The sequence below is a fragment of the Heptranchias perlo genome, unplaced genomic scaffold, assembly GCF_035084215.1.
Source record: "Heptranchias perlo isolate sHepPer1 unplaced genomic scaffold, sHepPer1.hap1 HAP1_SCAFFOLD_168, whole genome shotgun sequence".
NCBI classification, from domain to species: Eukaryota; Metazoa; Chordata; class Chondrichthyes; order Hexanchiformes; family Hexanchidae; genus Heptranchias; species Heptranchias perlo.
The window spans coordinates 817,328-835,853 of NW_027138947.1; the positions used below are offsets into that span (position 1 = coordinate 817,328).

At 36.7% G+C, this 18,526-nt stretch overlaps 1 protein-coding gene across 1 annotated transcript in view; it reads right to left on the reverse strand.

Annotated features, from left to right (window-relative positions):
* Nucleotides 1–18,526, reverse strand: part of LOC137309551 (mucin-2-like) — a 165,151-nt gene that overhangs the window by 140,168 nt on the left and 6,457 nt on the right. The window contains exons 4-8 of the mRNA XM_067977696.1: nt 16,281–16,489; nt 14,933–15,040; nt 13,344–13,451; nt 1,049–1,426; nt 119–316 (exon numbers count right to left, since the gene is read on the reverse strand). Coding sequence (XP_067833797.1) covers nt 119–316; nt 1,049–1,426; nt 13,344–13,451; nt 14,933–15,040; nt 16,281–16,489 — 1,001 coding nt within the window. The remainder of the gene's footprint in view (nt 1–118; nt 317–1,048; nt 1,427–13,343; nt 13,452–14,932; nt 15,041–16,280; nt 16,490–18,526) is intronic.

Genomic DNA, 18,526 nt, shown 5'->3' on the forward strand with positions numbered 1-18,526 from the left:
AGGGGATTATCAGTTCCTCTATTTACACTGAGGGGAGTTTCAGTTGCTGTATTTACACTGAGGGGATTATCAGTTCCTGTATTGACATTAAGGGATTTATCAGTTCCTGTATTCACACTGAGGGGATTATCAGTTACTGTATTTACACTGAGGGGATTATCAGTTCCTGTGTTTACACTGACTGGATTCTTAGTTACTGTATTTGCAATGAGGGGATTATCAGTTACTGCATTTACAATGAGGGGATTATCAGTTACTGTATTTGCACTGAGGCGATTCTCAGTTACTGTATTTACAATGAGGTGATTCTCATTTCCTGTATTTACAGTGAGGTAATTATCAGTTACTGCATTTACACTGAGGGGATTATGAGTTGCTGTATTAACACTGAGGGGATTATCAGTTACTCTATTTACACTTAGGGGATTATCAGTTATTGTATTTACACTGAGGGGATTATCAGTTATTGTATTTGCACTGAGGCGATTATCAGTTACTGTATTTACACTGAGGCGATTATCAGTTACTGTATTTACACTGAGGGGATTATCAGTTACTGAATTTATACTGAGGGGATTATCAGTTATTGTATTTACACTGAGGCGATTATCAGTTTCTGTATTTACACTGAGGGGATTATCAGTTCCTGTACTTGCACTGAGGGGATTATCAGTTCCTGTATTTACACTGTGGGGATTATCAGTTACTGTATTTACACTGTGGGGATTCTCAGTTAATGTATTTGCAGTGAGGTAATTATCAGTTACTGTATTTACACTGAGGGGATTATGAGTTACTGTATTTAAACTGAGGAGATTATGAGTTGCTGTATTTACACTGAGTGGATTATCAGTTACTGTATTTACACTGATGGGATTATCAGTTATTGTATTTACACTGAGGAGAGTATCAGTTCCTGTATTTACACTGAGGGGATTATCAGTTCCTCTATTTGCACTGAGGGGAGTTTCAGTTGCTGTATTTACACTGAGGGGATTATCAGTTCCTGTATTGACAGTGAGGGGATTATCAGTTCCTGTATTCACACTGAGGGGATTATCAGTTACTGTATTTACACTGAGGGGATTATCAGTTCCTGCATTTACACTGACTGGATTCTTAGTTACTGTATTTGCAATGAGGGGATTATCAGTTACTGCATTTACAATGAGGGGATTATCAGTTACTGTATTTACACTGAGGCGATTCTCAGTTACTGTATTTACAATGAGGTGATTATCATTTCCTGTATTTACAGTGAGGTAATTATCAGTTACTGTATTTACACTGAGGGGATTCTCAGTTACTGTATTTAAAATGAGGGGATTATCAGTTACTGTATTTACAATGAGGTGATTATCATTTCCTGTATTTACAGTGAGGTAATTGTCAGTTACTGTATTCACACTGAGGGGATTCTCAGTTACTGTATTTAAAATGAGGGGATTATCAGTTACTGCATTTACAATGAGGGGATTATCAGTTAATGTATTTACACTGAGGGGATTATCAGTTACAGTATTTGCACTGAGTGGATTCTCAGTTACTGTATTTACAATGAGGGGATTATCAGTTACTGTATTTACACTGAGGGGATTATCAGTTACTGTATTTACAGTGAGGGGATTATCAGTTACTGTATTTACACTGAGGTGATTGTCAATTACTGTATTTACAATGAGGGGATTATGAATTACTGTATTTAAAATGAGGGGATTATCAGTTACTGTATTTACACTGAGGGGATTATCAGTTACTGTATTTACAGTGAGGGGATTATCAGTTACTGTATTTACACTGAGGTGATTGTCAATTACTGTATTTACAATGAGGGGATTATGAATTACTGTATTTACAGTGAGGTAATTATCAGTTACTGTATTTACACTGAGGTGATTATGAGTTACTGTATTTACACTGAGGGGATAATGAGTTGCTGTATTAACACTGAGGGGATTATCAGTTACTGTATTTACACTTAGGGGATTATCAGTTACTGTATTTGCACTGAGGGGAGTATGAGTTGCTGTATTAACACTGAGGGGATTATCAGTTACTGTATTTACACTGAGGGGATTATCAGTTGCTGTATTTACACTGAGGGGATTATCAGTTACTGTATTTGCACTGAGTGGATTCTCAGTTACTGTATGTACACTGAGGGGATTATCATTTACTGTATTTACAGTGAGGTAATTATCAGTTATTGTATTTACACTGAGGTGATTATCAGTTCCTGTATTTACACTGAGAGGATTATCAGTTACTGTATTTACACTGAGGGGATTATCAGTTACTGTATTTACACTGAGGGGATTATGAGTTGCTGTATTAACACTGAGGGGATTATCAGTTACTGTATTTACACTGAGGGGATTATCAGTTGCTGTATTTACACTGAGGGGATTATCAGTTACTGTATTTGCACTGAGTGGATTCTCAGTTACTGTATGTACACTGAGGGGATTATCATTTACTGTATTTACAGTGAGGTAATTATCAGTTATTGTATTTACACTGAGGTGATTATCAGTTCCTGTATTTACACTGAGAGGATTATCAGTTACTGTATTTACACTGAGGGGATTATCAGTTGCTGTATTTACACTGAGGGGAGTTTCAGTTCCTGTATTTACACTGAGGCGATTATCAGTTACTGTATTTACACTGAGGTGATTATCAGTTAATGTATTTACACTGAGGGGATTATCAGTTACTGTATTTACACTGAGGTGATTATCAGTTACTGTATTTACACTGAGGGGATTATCAGTTGCTGTATTTACACTGAGGTGATTATCAGTTAATGTATTTACACTGAGGGGATTATCAGTTACTGTATTTACACTGAGGTGATTATCAGTTACTGTATTTACACTGAGGGGATTATCAGTTGCTGTATTTAAACTGAGGTGATTATCAGTTCCTGTATTTACACTGAGGTGATTATCAGTTACTGTATTTACACTGAGGGGATTATCAGTTACTGTATTTAGACTGACTGGATTCTAAGTTACTGTATTTACACTGAGAGGATTATCAGTTGCTGTATTTACACTGAGGGGATTATCAGTTACTGTATTTACACTGAGGGAATTATGAGTTGCTGTATTTACACTGAGCTGATTATCAGTTACTGTATTTACACTGAGGGGATTATCAGTTCCTGTATTTGCACTGAGGGGATTATCAGTTACTGTATTTACACTGAGGGGATTATCCATTCCTGTATTTACACTGAGGGGATTATCAGTTACTGTATTTACACTGCGGGGATTCTCAGTTAATGTATTTGCAGTGAGGTAATTATCAGTTACTGTATTTACACTGAGGGGATTATGAGTTACTGTATTTACACTGAGGAGATTATGAGTTGCTGTATTTACACTGAGGGGATTATCAGTTACTGTATTTAAACTGAGGAGTTTATCAGTTACTGTATTTACACTGAGGGGATTATCAGTTCCTCAATTTACACTGAAGGGATTATCAGTTCATGTATAAACAGTGAGGGGATTATCAGTTACTGTATTTACACTGAGGGGATTATCAGTTACTGTATTCACACTGAGGGGATTATCAGTTACTTCATTTACACTGAGGGGATTATCAGTTCCTGTATTTACACTGAATGGATTCTCAGTTACTGTATTTGCAATGAGGGGATTATCAGTTACTGCATTTACAATGAGGGGATTATCAGTTACTGTATTTACACTGATGGGATTCTCTGTTACTGTATTTACAATGAGGTGATTATCATTTCCTGTATTTACAGTGAGGTAATTATCAGTTACTGTATTTACACTGAGGGGATTATGAGTTGCTGTATTAACACTGAAGGGATTATCAGTCACTGTATTTACACTTAGGGGATTATCAGTTATTGTATTTACACTGAGGGGATTATCAGTTATTGTATTTGCACTGAGGCGATTATCAGTTACTGTATTTACACTGAGGGGATTATCAGTTACTGTATTTACACTGAGGGGATTATCAGTTGCTGTATTTACACTGAGGGGATTATCCGTTACTGTATTTGCACTGAGGGGAGTATGAGTTGCTGTATTAACACTGAGGGGATTATCAGTTACTGTATTTACACTGAGGGGATTATCAGTTACTGTATTTGCACTGAGGGGAGTATGAGTTGCTGTATTAACACTGAGGGGATTATCCGTTACTGTATTTACACTGAGGGGATTATCAGTTGCTGTATTTACACTGAGGGGATTATCAGTTACTGTATTTGCACTGAGTGGATTCTCAGTTACTGTATGTACACTGAGGGGATTATCATTTACTGTATTTACAGTGAGGTAATTATCAGTTATTGTATTTACACTGAGGTGATTATCAGTTCCTGTATTTACACTGAGAGGATTATCAGTTACTGTATTTACACTGAGGGGATTATCAGTTACTGTATTTGCACTGAGGGGATTATGAGTTGCTGTATTAACACTGAGGGGATTATCAGTTACTGTATTTACACTGAGGGGATTATCAGTTGCTGTATTTACACTGAGGGGATTATCAGTTACTGTATTTGCACTGAGTGGATTCTCAGTTACTGTATGTACACTGAGGGGATTATCATTTACTGTATTTACAGTGAGGTAATTATCAGTTATTGTATTTACACTGAGGTGATTATCAGTTCCTGTATTTACACTGAGAGGATTATCAGTTACTGTATTTACACTGAGGGGATTATCAGTTGCTGTATTTGCACTGAGGGGAGTTTCAGTTCCTGTATTTACACTGAGGCGATTATCAGTTACTGTATTTACACTGAGGTGATTATCAGTTAATGTATTTACACTGAGGGGATTATCAGTTACTGTATTTACACTGAGGTGATTATCAGTTACTGTATTTACACTGAGGGGATTATCAGTTGCTGTATTTACACTGAGGTGATTATCAGTTAATGTATTTACACTGAGGGGATTATCAGTTACTGTATTTACACTGAGGTGATTATCAGTTACTGTATTTACACTGAGGGGATTAGCAGTTGCTGTATTTAAACTGAGGTGATTATCAGTTCCTGTATTTACACTGAGGTGATTATCAGTTACTGTATTTACACTGAGGGGATTATCAGTTACTGTATTTAGACTGACTGGATTCTAAGTTACTGTATTTACACTGAGACGATTATCAGTTGCTGTATTTACACTGAGGGGATTATCAGTTACTGTATTTACACTGAGGGAATTATGAGTTGCTGTATTTACACTGAGGTGATTATCAGTTACTGTATTTACACTGAGGGGATTATCAGTTCCTGTATTTGCACTGAGGGGATTATCAGTTACTGTATTTACACTGAGGGGATTATCCATTCCTGTATTTACACTGAGGGGATTATCAGTTACTGTATTTACACTGCGGGGATTCTCAGTTAATGTATTTGCAGTGAGGTAATTATCAGTTACTGTATTTACACTGAGGGGATTATGAGTTACTGTATTTACACTGAGGAGATTATGAGTTGCTGTATTTACACTGAGGGGATTATCAGTTACTGTATTTAAACTGAGGAGTTTATCAGTTACTGTATTTACACTGAGGGGATTATCAGTTCCTCATTTACACTGAAGGGATTATCAGTTCATGTATAAACAGTGAGGGGATTATCAGTTACTGTATTTGCACTGAGGGGATTATCAGTTACTGTATTCACACTGACTGGATTCTCAGTTACTGTATTTGCAATGAGGGGATTATCAGTTACTGCATTTACAATGAGGGGATTATCAGTTACTGTATTTACACTGATGGGATTCTCTGTTACTGTATTTACAATGAGGTGATTATCATTTCCTGTATTTACAGTGAGGTAATTATCAGTTACTGTATTTACACTGAGGGGATTATGAGTTGCTGTATTAACACTGAAGGGATTATCAGTCACTGTATTTACACTTAGGGGATTATCAGTTATTGTATTTACACTGAGGGGATTATCAGTTATTGTATTTGCACTGAGGCGATTATCAGTTACTGTATTTACACTGAGGCGATTATCAGTTACTGTATTTAAACTGAGGGGAGTTTCATTTGCTGTATTTACACTGAGGGGATTATCAGTTACTGTATTTATACTGAGGGGATTATCAGTTATTGTATTTACACTGAGGCGATTATCAGTTTCTGTATTTACACTGAGGGGATTATCAGTTCCTGTATTTACACTGAGGGGAGTTTCAGTTACTGTATTTACACTGTGGGGATTCTCAGTTAATGTATTTGCAGTGACGTAATTATCAGTTGCTGCATTTACACTGAGGGGATTATGAGTTACTGTATTTACAATGAGGGGATTATGAATTACTGTATTTACACTGAGGTGATTGTCAATTACTGTATTTACAATGAGGGGATTATGAATTACTGTATTTACAATGAGGGGATTATCAGTTACTGTATTTACAGTGAGGTAATTATCAGTTACTGTATTTACACTGAGGTGATTATGAGTTACTGTATTTACACTGAGGGGATAATGAGTTGCTGTATTAACACTGAGGGGATTATCAGTTACTGTATTTGCACTGAGGGGAGTATGAGTTGCTGTATTAACACTGAGGGGATTACCAGTTACTGTATTTAAACTGAGGGGATTATCAGTTGCTGTATTTAAACTGGGGTGATTATCAGTTCCTGTATTTACACTGAGGTGATAATCAGTTACTGTATTTACACTGAGGGGATTATCAGTTACTGTATTTAGACTGACTGGATTCTAAGTTACTGTATTTACACTGAGAGGATTATCAGTTGCTGTATTTACACTGAGGGGATTATCAGTTACTGTATTTACACTGAGGGAATTATGAGTTGCTGTATTTACACTGAGGGGATTATCAGTTCCTGTATTTGCACTGAGGGGATTATCAGTTACTGTATTTACACTGAGGGGATTATCCATTCCTGTATTTACACTGAGGGGATTATCAGTTACTGTATTTACACTGCGGGGATTCTCAGTTAATGTATTTGCAGTGAGGTAATTATCAGTTACTGTATTTACACTGAGGGGATTATGAGTTACTGTATTTACACTGAGGAGATTATGAGTTGCTGTATTTACACTGAGGGGATTATCAGTTACTGTATTTAAACTGAGGAGTTTATCAGTTACTGTATTTACACTGAGGGGATTATCAGTTCCTCAATTTACACTGAAGGGATTATCAGTTCATGTATAAACAGTGAGGGGATTATCAGTTACTGTATTTACACTGAGGGGATTATCAGTTACTGTATTCACACTGAGGGGATTATCAGTTACTTCATTTACACTGAGGGGATTATCAGTTCAAGTATTTACACTGACTGGATTCTCAGTTACTGTATTTGCAATGAGGGGATTATCAGTTACTGCATTTACAATGAGGGGATTATCAGTTACTGTATTTACACTGATGGGATTCTCTGTTACTGTATTTACAATGAGGTGATTATCATTTCCTGTATTTACAGTGAGGTAATTATCAGTTACTGTATTTACACTGAGGGGATTATGAGTTGCTGTATTAACACTGAAGGGATTATCAGTCACTGTATTTACACTTAGGGGATTATCAGTTATTGTATTTACACTGAGGGGATTATCAGTTATTGTATTTGCACTGAGGCGATTATCAGTTACTGTATTTAAACTGAGGCGATTATCAGTTACTGTATTTAAACTGAGGGGAGTTTCATTTGCTGTATTTACACTGAGGGGATTATCAGTTACTGTATTTATACTGAGGGGATTATCAGTTATTGTATTTACACTGAGGCGATTATCAGTTTCTGTATTTACACTTAGGGGATTATCAGTTCCTGTATTTACACTGAGGGGAGTTTCAGTTACTGTATTTACACTGTGGGGATTCTCAGTTAATGTATTTGCAGTGACGTAATTATCAGTTGCTGCATTTACACTGAGGGGATTATGAGTTACTGTATTTACAATGAGGGGATTATGAATTACTGTATTTACACTGAGGTGATTGTCAATTACTGTATTTACAATGAGGGGATTATGAATTACTGTATTTACAATGAGGGGATTATCAGTTACTGTATTTACAGTGAGGTAATTATCAGTTACTGTATTTACACTGAGGTGATTATGAGTTACTGTATTTACACTGAGGGGATAATGAGTTGCTGTATTAACACTGAGGGGATTATCAGTTACTGTATTTGCACTGAGGGGAGTATGAGTTGCTGTATTAACACTGAGGGGATTACCAGTTACTGTATTTAAACTGAGGGGATTATGAGTTGCTGTATTAACACTGAGGGGATTATCAGTTACTGTATTTACACTGAGTGGATTATCAGTTGCTGTATTTACACTGAGGTGATTATCAGTTACTGTATTTGCACTGAGTGGATTCTCAGTTACTGTATGTACACTGAGGGGATTATCAGTTACTGTATTTACAGTGAGGTAATTATTAGTTATTGTATTTACACTGAGGTGATTATCAGTTCCTGTATTTACAATGAGGGGATTATCAGTTACTGTATTTAAACTGAGGCGATTATCAGTTACTGTGTTTACACTGAGGGGAGTTTCAGTTACTGTATTTACACTGAGGCGATTATCAGTTGCTGTATTTACACTGAGGGGATTATCAGTTGCTGTATTTACACTGGGGGGATTATCAGATACTGTATTTACACTGAGGGGATTATCAGTTACTGCATTTACACTGGGGGGATTATCAGTTGCTGTATTTACACTGAGGGGAGTTTCAGTTCCTGTATTTACACTGAGGCGATTATCAGTTACTGTATTTACACTGAGGTGATTATCAGTTAATGTATTTACACTGAGGGGATTATCAGTTACTGTATTTACACTGAGGTGATTATCAGTTACTGTATTTACACTGAGGGGATTATCAGTTGCTGTATTTACACTGAGGTGATTATCAGTTAATGTATTTGCACTGAGGGGATTATCAGTTACTGTATTTACACTGAGGTGATTATCAGTTACTGTATTTACACTGAGGCGATGATCAGTTACTGTATTTACACTGAGGGGATTATCAGTTACTGTATTTACACTGAGGGGATTATCAGTTGCTGTATTTACACTGAGGTGATTATCAGTTCCAGTATTTACACTGACTGGATTCTAAGTTACTGTATTTACACTGAGGGGATTATCAGTCACTGCATTTACAATGAGGGGATTATCAGTTACTGTATTTACACTGATGGGATTCTCTGTTACTGTATTTACAATGAGGTGATTATCATTTCCTGTATTTACAGTGAGGTAATTATCAGTTACTGTATTTACACTGAGGGGATTATGAGTTGCTGTATTAACACTGAGGGGATTATCAGTTACTGTATTTGCACTGAGGCGATTATCAGTTACTGTATTTACACTGAGGCAATTATCAGTTACAGTATTTAAACTGAGGGGAGTTTCATTTGCTGTATTTACACTGAGGGGATTATCAGTTACTGTATTTATACTGAGGGGATTATCAGTTATTGTATTTACACTGAGGCGATTATCAGTTTCTGTATTTACACTGAGGGGATTATCAGTTCCTGTATTTACACTGAGGGGAGTTTCAGCTACTGTATTTACACTGAGGGGATTATCCGTTCCTGTATTTACACTGAGGGGATTATCAGTTACTGTATTTACACTGTGGGGATTCTCAGTTAATGTATTTGCAGTGAGGTAATTATCAGTTACTGTATTTACACTGAGGGGATTATGAGTTACTGTATTTACACTGAGGAGATTATGAGTTGCTGTATTTACACTGAGTGGATTATCAGTTACTGTATTTACACGGAGGGGATTATCAGTTATTGTATTTACACTGAGGAGAGTATCAGTTACTGTATTTACACTGAGGGGATTATCAGTTCCTCTCTTTACACTGAGGAGAGTATCAGTTACTGTATTTACACTGAGGGGAGTATGAGTTCCTGTATTAACACTGAGGGGATTAACAGTTACTGTATTTACACTTAGGGGATTATCAGTTACTGTATTTACACTGAGGGGAGTATGAGTTGCTGTATTAACACTGAGGGGATTATCAGTTCCTGTATTCACACTGAGGGGATTCTCAGTTACTGTATTTAAAATGAGGGGACTATCAGTTACTGCATTTACAATGAGGGGATTATCAGTTAATGTATTTATACTGAGGGGATTATCAGTTACTGCATTCACACTGAGGGGATTATCAGTTACTGTATTTACACTGAGTGGATTCTCAGTTACTGTATTTACAATGAGGGGATTATCAGTTACTGTATTTACACTGCGGGGATTCTCAGTTAATGTATTTACAGTTAGGTAATTATCAGTTACTGTATTTACACTGAGGGGATTATGAGTTACTGTATTTACACTGAGCAGATTATGAGTTGCTGTATTTACACTGAGTGGATTATCAGTTACTGTATTTACACTGAGGAGTTTATCAGTTACTGTATTTACACTGAGGGGATTATCAGTTCCTCAATTTACACGGAAGGGATTATCAGTTCATGAAAAACAGTGAGGGGATTATCAGTTACTTTATTTACACTGAGGTGATTATCAGTTACTGTATTCACACTGAGGGGATTATCAGTTCCTGTATTTACACTGAATGGATTCTCAGTTATTGTATTTGCAATGAGGGGATTATCAGTTACTGCATTTACAATGAGGGGATTATCAGTTACTGTATTTACACTGATCGGATTCTCTGTTACTGTATTTACAATGAGGTGATTATCATTTCCTGTATTTACAGTGAGGTAATTATCAGTTACTGTATTTACACTGAGGGGATTATGAGTTGCTGTATTAACACTGAGGGGATTATCAGTTACTGTATTTACATTTAGGGGATTATCAGTTATTGTATTTACACTGAGGGGATTATCAGTTATTGTATTTGCACTGAGGCGATTATCAGTTACTGTATTTACACTGAGGCGATTATCAGTTACTGTATTTAAACTGAGGGGAGTTTCATTTGCTGTATTTACACTGAGGGGATTATCAGTTACTGTATTTATACTGAGGGGATTATCAGTTATTGTATTTACACTGAGTGGATTATCAGTTACTGTATTTACACTGAGGGGATTATCAGTTATTGTATTTACACTGAGGAGAGTATCAGTTACTGTATTTACACTGAGGGGATTATCAGTTCCTCTATTCACACTGAGGGGAGTTTCAGTTGCTGTATTTACACTGAGGGGATTATCAGTTCCTGTATTTACACTGAGGGGATTATCAGTTCCCGTATTGACAGTGAGGGGATTATCAGTTACTGTATTCACACTGAGGGGAATATCAGTTAATGTATTTACACTGAGGGGATTATCAGTTACTGTATTTACACTGAGGGTATTATCAGTAACTGTTGTTGCACTGCGGGGATTATCAGTTCCTGTATTTGCACTGAGGGGATTATCAGTTACTGTATTCACACTGAGGGGATTATCAGTTAATGTATTTACACTGATGGGATTATCAGTTACAGTATTTACACTGAGTGGATTCTCAGTTACTGTATTTACAATGAGGGGATTATCAGTTACTGTATTTACACTGAGTGGATTCTCAGTTACTGTATTTACAGTGAGGGGATTACCAGTTACTGTATTTACACTGAGGTGATTGTCAATTACTGTATTTACAATGAGGGGATTATGAATTACTGTATTTACAATGAGGGGATTATCAGTTACTGTATTTACAGTGAGGTAATTATCAGTTACTGTATTTACACTGAGGTGATTATGAGTTACTGTATTTACACTGAGGGGATAATGAGTTGCTGTATTAACACTGAGGGGATTAACAGTTACTGTATTTACACTTGGGGATTATCAGTTACTGTATTTACACTGAGGGGAGTATGAGTTGCTGTATTAACACTGAGGGGATTATCAGTTCCTGTATTTACACTGAGGGGATTATGAGTTGCTGCATTAACACTGAGGGGATTATCAGTTACTGTATTAACACTGAGGGGATTATCAGTTACTGTATTTACACTTAGGGGATTATCAGTTACTGTATTTACACTGAGGGGATTATCAGTTATTGTATTTACACTGAGGGGATTATCAGTTACTGTATTTACACTGAGGGTATTATCAGTAACTGTTGTTGCACTGCGGGGATTATCAGTTCCTGTATTTGCACTGAGGGGATTATCAGTTACTGTATTCACACTGAGGGGATTATCAGTTAATGTATTTACACTGATGGGATTATCAGTTACAGTATTTACACTGAGTGGATTCTCAGTTACTGTATTTACAATGAGGGGATTATCAGTTACTGTATTTACACTGAGGGGATTATCAGTTACTGTATTTACAGTGAGGGGATTATCAGTTACTGTATTTACACTGAGGTGATTGTCAATTACTGTATTTACAATGAGGGGATTATGAATTACTGTATTTACAATGAGGGGATTATCAGTTACTGTATTTACAGTGAGGTAATTATCAGTTACTGTATTTACACTGAGGTGATTATGAGTTACTGTATTTACACTGAGGGGATAATGAGTTGCTGTATTAACACTGAGGGGATTAACAGTTACTGTATTTACACTTGGGGATTATCAGTTACTGTATTTACACTGAGGGGAGTATGAGTTGCTGTATTAACACTGAGGGGATTATCAGTTCCTGTATTTACACTGAGGGGATTATGAGTTGCTGCATTAACACTGAGGGGATTATCAGTTACTGTATTAACACTGAGGGGATTATCAGTTACTGTATTTACACTTAGGGGATTATCAGTTACTGTATTTACACTGAGGGGATTATCAGTTATTGTATTTACACTGAGGGGATTATCAGTTACTGTATTTATACTGAGGGGATTATCAGTTACTGTATTTACACTGAGGCGATTATCAGTTACTGTATTTACACTGAGGGGAGTTTCAGTTGCTGTATTTACACTGAGGGGATTATCAGTTACTGTATTTATACTGAGGGGATTATCAGTTACTGTATTTACACTGAGGCGATTATCAGTTACTGTATTTACACTGAGGGGAGTTTCAGTTGCTGTATTTACACTGAGGGGATTATCAGTTACTGTATTTATACTGAGGTGATTATCAGTTTCTGTATTTACACTGAGGGGAGTTTCAGTTACTGTATTTACACTGAGGCGATTATCAGTTACTGTATTAACAGTAAGGATATTATCATTTTCTGTATTTACACTGAGGGGATTATGAGTTACTGTATTTGCACTGAGGTGTTTATCAGTACCTGCATTAACAGTGAGGGGATTATCAGTTGCTGTATTTCACTGAGCCGATTGTCAGTTACTGTATTTCCACTGAGGGGATTATCAGTTACTGTGTTTACACTGAGGGGATTATCAGTTCCTGTATTTACACTGAGGGGATTACCAGTTCCTGTATTAACAGTGAGGGGATTATCAGTTACAGTATTTACACTGAGGTGATTATCTGTTACTGTATTTACACTGCGGGGATTCTCAGTTACTGTATTTACAGTGAGGGAATTATGAGTTGCTGTATTTACACTGAGGGGATTATGAGATGCTGTATTAACACTGAGGGGATTATCAGTTACTGTATTTACATTTAGGGGATTATCAGTTACTGTATTTACACTGAGGGGATTATCAGTTATTGTATTTACACTGAGGCGATTATCAGTTACTCTATTTATACTGAGGGGATTATCAGTTACTGTATTTACACTGAGGCGATTATCAGTTACTTTATTTACACTGAGGGGAGTTTCAGTTGCTGTATTTACACTGAGGGGATTATGAGTTACTGTATTTACACTGAGGGGATTATCAGTTACTGTATTTACACTTAGGGGATTATCAGTTACTGTATTTACACTGAGGGGATAATCAGTTACTGTATTTACTCTGAGGGGATTATCAGTTACTGTATTTATACTGAGGGGATTATCAGCTATTGTATTTACACTGAGGCGATTATCAGTTACTGTATTTACACTGAGGGGAGTTTCAGTTGCTGTATTTACACTGAGGGGATTATCAGTTACTGTATTTATACTGAGGGGATTATCAGTTACTGTATTTACACTGAGGCGATTATCAGTTACTGTATTTACACTGAGGGGAGTTTCAGTTGCTGTATTTACACTGAGGGGATTATGAGTTACTGTATTTACACTGAGGGGATTATGAGTTGCTGTATTAACACTGAGGGGATTATCAGTTACTGTATTAACACTGAGGGGATTATCAGTTCCTGTATTTACACTGAGGGGATTATCAGTTATTGTATTTACACTGAGGCGATTATCAGTTACTGTATTTACACTGAGGGGAGTTTCAGTTGCTGTATTTACGCTGAGGGGATTATCAGTTACTGTATTTATACTGAGGGGATTATCAGTTGTTGTATTTACACTGAGGCGATTATCAGTTTCTGTATTTACACGGAGGGGAGTTTCAGTTACTGTATTTACACTGAGGCGATTATCAGTTACTGTATTTACACTGAGGGGAGTTTCAGTTGCTGTATTTACACTGAGGGGATTATCAGTTACTGTATTTATACTGAGGGGATTATCAGTTACTGTATTTACACTGAGGCGATTATCAGTTACTGTATTTACACTGAGGGGAGTTTCAGTTGCTGTATTTACACTGAGGGGATTATCAGTTACTGTATTTATACTGAGGTGATTATCAGTTTCTGTATTTACACTGAGGGGAGTTTCAGTTACTGTATTTACACTGAGGCGATTATCAGTTACTGTATTAACAGTAAGGATATTATCATTTTCTGTATTTACACTGAGGGGATTATGAGTTACTGTATTTGCACTGAGGTGTTTATCAGTACCTGCATTAACAGTGAGGGGATTATCAGTTGCTGTATTTCACTGAGCCGATTATCAGTTACTGTATTTCCACTGAGGGGATTATCAGTTACTGTGTTTACACTGAGGGGATTATCAGTTCCTGTATTTACACTGTGGGGATTACCAGTTCCTGTATTAACAGTGAGGGGATTATCAGTTACAGTATTTACACTGAGGTGATTATCTGTTACTGTATTTACACTGCGGGGATTCTCAGTTACTGTATTTACAGTGAGGGAATTATGAGTTGCTGTATTTACACTGAGGGGATTATCAGTTATTGTATTTACACTGAGGCGATTATCAGTTACTGTATTTATACTGAGGGGATTATCAGTTACTGTATTTACACTGAGGCGATTATCAGTTACTTTATTTACACTGAGGGGAGTTTCAGTTGCTGTATTTACACTGAGGGGATTATGAGTTACTGTATTTACACTGAGGGGATTATCAGTTACTGTATTTACACTTAGGGGATTATCAGTTACTGTATTTACACTGAGGGGATAATCAGTTCCTGTATTTACTCTGAGGGGATTATCAGTTACTGTATTTATACTGAGGGGATTATCAGCTATTGTATTTACACTGAGGCGATTATCAGTTACTGTATTTACACTGAGGGGAGTTTCAGTTGCTGTATTTACACTGAGGGGATTATCAGTTACTGTATTTATACTGAGGGGATTATCAGTTACTGTATTTACACTGAGGCGATTATCAGTTACTGTATTTACACTGAGGGGAGTTTCAGTTGCTGTATTTACACTGAGGGGATTATGAGTTACTGTATTTACACTGAGGGGATTATGAGATGCTGTATTAACACTGAGGGGATTATCAGTTACTGTATTAACACTGAGGGGATTATCAGTTCCTGTATTTACACTGAGGGGATTATCAGTTATTGTATTTACACTGAGGCGATTATCAGTTACTGTATTTACACTGAGGGGAGTTTCAGTTGCTGTATTTACGCTGAGGGGATTATCAGTTACTGTATTTATACTGAGGGGATTATCAGTTGTTGTATTTACACTGAGGCGATTATCAGTTTCTGTATTTACACGGAGGGGAGTTTCAGTTACTGTATTTACACTGAGGCGATTATCAGTTTCTGTATTTACACTGAGGGGAGTTTCAGTTACTGTATTTACACTGAAGGGATTATCAGTTTCTGTATTTACACTGAGGGGAGTTTCAGTTGCTGTATTTACACTGAAGGGATTATCAGTTACTGTATTAACAGTGAGGAGATTATCATTTTCTGTATTTACACTGAGGGGTTATGAGTTACTGTATTTGCACTGAGGTGTTTATCAGTTCCTGCATTAACAGTGAGGGGATTATCAGTTGCTGTGTTTCACTGAGCCGATTATCAGTTACTGTATTTACACTGAGGGGATCATCAGTTACTGTATTAACACTGAGGGGATTATCAGTTACTGTCTTTACACTGAGGGGATTATCAGTTACTGTATTTACACTGAGGGTATTATCAGTAACTGTTGTTGCACTGCGGGGATTATCAGTTCCTGTATTTGCACTGAGGGGATTATCAGTTACTGTATTCACACTGAGGGGATTATCAGTTAATGTATTTACACTGATGGGATTATCAGTTACAGTATTTACACTGAGTGGATTCTCAGTTACTGTATTTACAATGAGGGGATTATCAGTTCCTGTATTTACACTGAGGGGATTATCAGTTACTGTATTTACAGTGAGGGGATTATCAGTTACTGTATTTACACTGAGGTGATTGTCAATTACTGTATTTACAATGAGGGGATTATGAATTACTGTATTTACAATGAGGGGATTATCAGTTACTGTATTTACAGTGAGGTAATTATCAGTTGCTGTATTTACACTGAGGTGATTATGAGTTACTGTATTTACACTGAGGGGATAATGAGTTGCTGTATTAACACTGAGGGGATTAACAGTTACTGTATTTACACTTAGGGGATTATCAGTTACTGTATTTACACTGAGGGGAGTATGAGTTGCTGTATTAACACTGAGGGGATTATCAGTTCCTGTATTTACACTGAGGGGATTATGAGTTGCTGTATTAACACTGAGGGGATTATCCGTTACTGTATTTACACTTAGGGGATTATCAGTTACTGTATTTACACTGAGGGGATTATCAGTTATTGTATTTACACTGAGGGGATTATCAGTTACTGTATTTATACTGAGGGGATTATCAGTTACTGTATTTACACTGAGGCGATTATCAGTTACTGTATTTACACTGAGGGGAGTTTCAGTTGCTGTATTTACACTGAGGGGATTATCAGTTACTGTATTTATACTGAGGGGATTATCAGTTACTGTATTTACACTGAGGCGATTATCAGTTACTGTATTTACACTGAGGGGAGTTTCAGTTGCTGTATTTACACTGAGGGGATTATCAGTTACTGTATTTATACTGAGGTGATTATCAGTTTCTGTATTTACACTGAGGGGAGTTTCAGTTACTGTATTTACACTGAGGCGATTATCAGTTACTGTATTAACAGTAAGGAGATTATCATTTTCTGTATTTACACTGAGGGGATTATGAGTTACTGTATTTGCACTGAGGTGTTTATCAGTACCTGCATTAACAGTGAGGTGATTATCAGTTGCTGTATTTCACTGAGCCGATTATCAGTTACTGTATTTACACTGAGGGGATTATCAGTTACTGTGTTTACACTGAGGGGATTATCAGTTCCTGTATTTACACTGAGGGGATTACCAGTTCCTGTATTAACAGTGAGGGGATTATCAGTTACTGTATTTACACTGAGGTGATTATCAGTTACTGTATTTACACTGCGGGGATTCTCAGTTACTGTATTTACAGTGAGGGAATTATGAGTTGCTGTATTTACACTGAGGGGATTATGAGTTACTGTATTTGCACTGAGGTGTTTATCAGTACCTGCATTAACAGTGAGGTGATTATCAGTTGCTGTATTTCACTGAGCCGATTATCAGTTACTGTATTTACACTGAGGGGATTATCAGTTACTGTGTTTACACTGAGGGGATTATCAGTTACTGTATTTACATTTAGGGGATTATCAGTTACTGTATTTACACTGAGGGGATTATCAGTTATTGTATTTACACTGAGGCGATTATCAGTTACTGTATTTATACTGAGGGGATTATCAGTTACTGTATTTACACTGAGGGGATTATCAGTTACTGTATTTACACTGAGGCGATTATCAGTTACTTTATTTACACTGAGGGGAGTTTCAGTTGCTGTATTTACACTGAGGGGATTATGAGTTCCTGTATTTACACTGAGGGGATTATGAGATGCTGTATTAACACTGATGGGATTATCAGTTCCTGTATTTACACTTAGGGGATTATCAGTTACTGTATTTACACTGAGGGGATAATCAGTTACTGTATTTACTCTGAGGGGATTATCAGTTACTTTATTTACACTGAGGGGAGTTTAAGTTGCTGTATTTACACTGAGGGGATTATGAGTTACTGTATTTACACTGAGGGGATTATGAGATGCTGTATTAACACTGAGGGGATTATCAGTTCCTGTATTTACACTTAGGGGATTATCAGTTACTGTATTTAC